Source organism: Cornus florida, unplaced genomic scaffold, assembly GCF_030987335.1.
Source record: "Cornus florida cultivar Cherokee Brave unplaced genomic scaffold, ASM3098733v1 CherokeeBrave_3.0.0_Hap2_Chr05, whole genome shotgun sequence".
NCBI classification, from domain to species: domain Eukaryota; kingdom Viridiplantae; phylum Streptophyta; class Magnoliopsida; order Cornales; family Cornaceae; genus Cornus; species Cornus florida.
Genome location: NW_026775575.1, coordinates 101,330,869 through 101,336,868, shown reverse-complemented (window position 1 = coordinate 101,336,868; position 6,000 = coordinate 101,330,869). Strand labels below are relative to the sequence as shown.

General features: G+C 32.7%; 1 protein-coding gene across 8 annotated transcripts; it reads right to left on the bottom strand.

The window, feature by feature from the left end:
- Nucleotides 1–382: 382 nt before the first annotated feature.
- On the bottom strand, nucleotides 383–4,420 carry LOC132308025 (BTB/POZ domain-containing protein At3g22104). 8 transcript variants are annotated; one of them, XM_059805973.1, is made up of 4 exons: nucleotides 4,282–4,420; nucleotides 2,898–2,969; nucleotides 1,165–2,274; nucleotides 383–927 (listed from the first exon to the last, which is right to left on the bottom strand). In XM_059805973.1, the coding sequence occupies exons 3-4, from the start codon at nucleotides 2,152–2,154 to the stop codon at nucleotides 475–477; spliced, it is 1,443 nt and encodes a 480-aa protein (XP_059661956.1). In that variant the 5' UTR covers nucleotides 2,155–2,274; nucleotides 2,898–2,969; nucleotides 4,282–4,420; the 3' UTR covers nucleotides 383–474. The 8 variants fall into 8 exon arrangements, with proteins under 8 accessions (XP_059661956.1, XP_059661955.1, XP_059661958.1 ...); XM_059805972.1 differs by lacking the exon at nucleotides 4,282–4,420 and adding an exon at nucleotides 3,754–3,803 and having other exon boundaries at nucleotides 2,898–3,575; XM_059805975.1 differs by lacking the exon at nucleotides 4,282–4,420 and adding an exon at nucleotides 3,754–3,800.
- Nucleotides 4,421–6,000: the final 1,580 nt, after the last annotated feature.

The window sequence follows — 6,000 nt, the reverse complement described above, 5'->3', positions numbered from 1 at the left end:
AACTCATGCATGATACTTTTGTTAATGATTTACAATTCAATTTATATCAGTATCACATTGAGAGAGAGAGAGTATTAAGATCTTTGATCAAGCAGCAACAGCATTATGCGATTCTTTGTACTTTCTTTTTTTTTTTTTTTTCAGTAAATTTATGTGATTTCCTTTTCATATATATACCATTTGCCAACTTGCAATATGATTGCCCCAAGGAGAGTGAACATGGAAAGAGACTGATCCTTAGATGTCCATTTCACACCTACCACAGAGAATAAACAGTTGTTTGTGTTTGTGTGAATGTGCGTGCATCCAAGACTTGGATCTCTGTAAAAGGGAGTGCTCTGGATCAGCTTTAAATGATGCACAAAAGAGAGTAAAAGAAACATTTACAATCACAAAATATATAGCCCATTTCTCATGCCATCTACATGCATGTACAGGAAAATGATTTAGGAAAAATTAATTTGCAATTATATATTATGAACACAGTCTGGGTAAGGATCTGGCATTACTATGACTTGATAATCTTGATTTCATAATCTTTGTCATTCGGGCTTGCATTTTTCGACAGACTTTCTCCAATTCCTGCACCCTCCATTGCATACCTTGCAGATGTGCTCGGAGATTCTCATTCTCAGATGAAAGATCAAGCTTTCCTGCGTAGAGTACAATTTGTTCACAAGCTTTTTCATTTCCCGTGCTATCGATTTCCACAAAACTACATGGTGAATCGATAAAGGGATTTGGTTGGTTGGTTTCTTGGAGCAAGCTTTTGAGCACACTCTGCTGAGAGACGAGAGCTTGGACAGCAGATTTTGATGGGAATTTTGTGTTCCGAGCAAGGTGGCTGCAAACTTCTGATGAGAGCTTTTTATAGTTCAGTCCACAACAGATGTTCATCTTTTCTTCTTCAGATAATCCAGAATGAACCTGTATTCCCAAAAAATCCATTAATAATGCAAACATGATCCCATAGTCGGGATAACTTGTTCGTTGGGATGCTTCAAATTGAATAATATGGTTATAAACCTCATCTACCATATAAAGATCTTATAATGAGAAGGGATACTAAAATTATTTCAATAACAAATCCAGACTTTATGTTACAAAATTGAAAGGCTAAAAAAATGTCATGCATAACAAAATTTAGTAAATGTAATGAAGTACCTCTAAATACATGTCCATGGCATGGTAGATTCCATCATAAGTATCTCTGGCAGAATCTGGCAGCACGCTAATCAAAGCCAAGAACTTTGAGGGTTTCAAATTAGGATCAGGGGCTACTTCTGCTATATACAAGTCCATTAAGCTAGCCACTTTCTTCGACCGAACCAATGGTACAGGACATATCCCTCTGTCAAGAAATGATCTTAAAAGCCTCAGGACAAGATTCACGTCATACAGATAATTAGTCCTGATTGGAGATGGAACAAGCAGATTGTCTAGTGTTGCTTGATCCATCTGTGAACCAATCATACTCTCTAAGTTGTTCCTGCAGCATTTTCTAATATTTAAAGTCAGAGCAACTCGAAGAATCCCAAATAAATTCTTGTAAGAAACGGTGGCTTGATCCAGAGAATAGAGCATATCAATGACGGCCTCAGTGATTTTGCACTTCTCATCTGACGTGGCAGTAATAAATCTTGACTTTTGGTAATAAAATAGGAACCTACTAATAATACTATGGTCAAATTTTCGGGATACCAATGATTTTATCACCATTTCAATCAGATCAGGATGCAATGTTACAAGGTCTTCGAACCACCATGTTGTTCGAAAGAAACTGTTTTTGAAGCTCTCAGTGCTTCTAGTGTCACAAGAAAACCGTAAACCAGAACTATCTGGGGAAGAAGTAGATGGACATGGACTTGTTTCGTTGGACAATGCAAGCCTTCCAACAAGAGAATCCAAGCATTTTTGTAGTATACCAAGAGAATTTGAAACAGGAAGCAACTCTTGGCATTGCTTCAGAGCTACCAAAAGCTCAGACCATGTCCAGTACCTGATCTCTTTTAGTGATTTCTCAGTTTGTTCAAATAAATTGACCGTTCCAGAGATAGATTTGTCCATTTCCATGAAATGTGCAATGCAGTATAAGAGAGAGAGGTTAAAGGGATTTATCTCAATTTTGGCATTGTTGTAGCAGAACTTTGTCATGAACTCAAAACTCTCTGCACCTCCTGGAAAGTCATGGAATATCACCTTCTGTTTTGTCCTTGAGCCGGTCGAATTTCCAAATAATTTGCTTATTCTGCCCGAATAAGAAGAAATGATCTTCTGCAAATTTTCATAAACAATTGTCACATGATGAACAAAGGTCAATAAAAATAGATTAAAACGAGCCCCCAAAAAAAAAAAAAAAAATTAGAAGAAGGCACTACCTAACAACAATGTCTTCAAGAAGTAATGAAAAACGGAAATTAGAAGCCAAATATAAAAGTAAGCTATAAATATATGGACAACCAAGTGATGGACTGAAGCTAACTAACCAGTATTTCAAGGAAATATAATAAAAGACATCTCAATCACTTTCACAATAGAACAAAAAAGAGTCACTACCTAACAACAATGTCTTCAAGAAGTAACGAAAAATGGAAATTAGAAGCCAAACCAAGTGATGCACGCTGAAGCTAATTAACCAGTAATTCAAAGAAATATAATAAAGAGAACCCAATCACTTTCACAATAGAACAAAAAAGAGGCACTACCTAACAACAATGTCTTCAAGAAGTAATGAAAAATGGAAATTAGAAGCCAAACCTGAAACTAATTAACCAGTATTTCAAAGAAATATTATAAAGACAATCCAATCACTTTCACAATAGAACCTTCAGTTTTAAAAAACACCAAAGACATTGAATTTAGCAAAGAAAAGATGATATATAAAGAAGAATATGTACCAGTTACTGCAAAAGAATGGTGAGAGGTCGTTATAGACAATAAATTCTTGAAGGGGAATCTTGAAAAGTTGTCTGCTGATCGTCCCAGCAAAGAAGGGAAAGGAACAGTAATCAATACCATGAGTACAACCCTTGGGCCTTAGTCACACTCTTAAAAGGAGCGAAAGATCAAAGAAGCAAATAAAGGCATGAACATTTAAGACCCATAGCAATTGCAATAAATGACTGAAAAATCCAGAAGAAAAGAGTACCCAATCTTTGGTGTTGAGTGTGAGAAGATGGTGAAAACAAGTGGTCGAGATAGAGGAATGGAACCAATGGGACCAAAGCCCCACGTTGGAGCAGAATAGGTGCAAATTAAAAAATAGGTACTGTTGGGAAAAGAAGTTAATGAAAATAACATCTAAAATAAACAGAAATCTATGTATAAGAAAATGTAAAGAAACACAAGTGCTACACAAATGAATTTTACGTTTCACAGAAAACCCAGGAAAGAAGCTATGAGAAGTGCATAGTAGGTCCAAATAGTACACTTCATCATCATGATCACCAACTTGCCTTTAAACAATTAAACACTATATTTGATATTTGTGTTTGTATAATTTCTGTTCAGAGATGAACCCATTCCAACTAAGTATTGGGTCAGTTTGAAAAGTTCCTTGTTAATATCTTTTGCCTCTGAAACATTTTCTCAGCAACCAAACGAACAAAAAAAGGAAAGTTAATTATTAAAATCGAACACTGAAAAATCAGATGAATCATAATTGCAACAAACAAAATTAATGTAAAAGACTATATTTTGGAGAGAGAAGCAACATATGAAATGTTAACCTACAACGAAGAGCAGAGATTTCACCTTGTCCACAAAGAAAATCTCTTCCCCATTAACATCCACTTCAAGGTCACAAGAGACCTCCATGACCCAAATAAAGAAAAACCCAAAAACCACTCAAAAACAAGACTATCGTTTGGAAATCGTATCTGGAAAGTAGAAAAATCAACAACCCAAGAAAGACAGATATGAAGAGAACAAATGAAAAGTAACCCATAAATATTCTGATATGGGCAATAAGACAAACACAAAGGGGTACGTTTGGTTCTTTAAGTGTTTAGTCAATTAATGGTGCAGAAGCAAAATGTGGTTCTCAACTAGAATGGAGAGACAAGTGTGTTTGTGAAGCAACAAGATTACAAGAAGCATAAGACACAGATTGCACACATATCTATATATAAAATAGGAGTATAAACAAAGACACATCAGAAGAATATGTAGACTAAGACAAGAGAGATGTTGTATGCCCACTAATCTCTACCAGACAAACCTGCAAAAAATTTAACTTGAAGATATTATATTTATGAAATTGGTGAAGACCCTTAATCTTACTATTCAAGCTTCTTCGCTGGCTTTGCTTTCTCTCTCTTGAACTCTGTTATTCCGTTTTCATCTCTGCAAGTTTCTCCGGTTAGTACACCCCCCACCCAATAGTCTCTCTCTCTCTCCTACTCTCCCTCCCTCTCTCACATGGTAGATAAATTATTGTTTATACTGAATGGGTCTCTTTTTGGACCTTTCCAAAGAGTGGTTCTGGACCCAATCCGTAGGTGGGTCCCATTAAAGATCCATTTCTTTAAATATTGGGTGATCCATCATTTTGGGTGTTTACCCGTTTCAGATTTTAAATTAACAAATCAACAATTGGGTTCCAATATTATTAATAGGTGCGACAATGATAACTAGGCGCGACAATGATAACTAGGCCTAAAATCCAATATTTTTTTTATCAATTGAATGTACTGAACAATATGTTTTGTCATATAAAACTCTTGTATTATTAGGCCTAAAAATTATTATTTTAAAAATAATTGATCATTTATTATTAAAAATCATATTTATTTTAGAAGAATATTTATTTTAATTTTTTAAAAAAGTCAGACTATTTAATCAACCTATATATATTTCTTGATAAAAAATTCAGGTACTTATTTACTGATAAAAGAAGGTAAATATATCACACCAATAAGATACACATCTCGAATCTTGAATCTATGTGGCGATAACTAAAAAGATATGAATATTCTCCTTCTTAATATATATTACACTTTATTCTTTTATGTATTTATGTTTTCTATTTTAATAAATTAAAGATAATTAGTACCCGTCTCTACTAATATATCTCATTATTTAATTTTAATTATATATAATTAGAAAATTTCAATTCAAAATATAATTATAAAAATTTTTAAATAAATTATGTAAATTAAGATTCTTATTCACAATAAAGAGGTCATTTATGGTAAAAAAAATTATACTTTCTAATATGAATTATTTGAAGATTTAGTAGAAAGGATTTTATAGATGGAAATATAATTAACATAATTGAAATCAAGTTATTAAGTTGTTATATTAGGGTTTGGATTCTTTAAGGATAAGTTTTGTTATTTTTTTTGTCCTTTCTATATTAAAAAAAAAAAAAGGAAATAATTCTTGCACCGAATAATTACAGTGAATTGTTAAACCTACTTTTTTAATTGGTCAATTATATAACAAATAAGAAAAAAAACTATAAAAATTATTAATTTATTTAGTGTAAGTATTATTACTCTAATTACTTTTAAAATAAACCATGCAACTAAATAGACAGCTAAATAAACAGTCACCTAATACCAGTTATTTTTGTGATACATTAATTTGCAATTGGGTGGGTCTGGTGAGAGCATAGATTCACGGGTTGAGCTCATCAAATGGCCCCACAAAGATGTGGGGGCAATACACAGGCCTCATGGACTTATATGGAAGAATAAGAGTTATATCCACCGTGTGCAACTATCACATCTGTGGGGTGGCTCTTTGAGGTCTTAGAAAAATAAATAAATAAAAATAATAATAATAATTAATCTTTTAATAGATTCTATTCATATATTTATGTTAATAATATGCTAGTTATTTATTTTGTAATTTTAAGTGTAGTATTAAAATTTTATTAATTTTTAATTTTTATAATTAACTTATTGACCATGTAAAAAATAAAATAAAATAAAATCTAGCAGTAAACTTTCTCATAAAGAGTCAAAGGAATTTAGGAGCATCTGATTGTCTTATCAA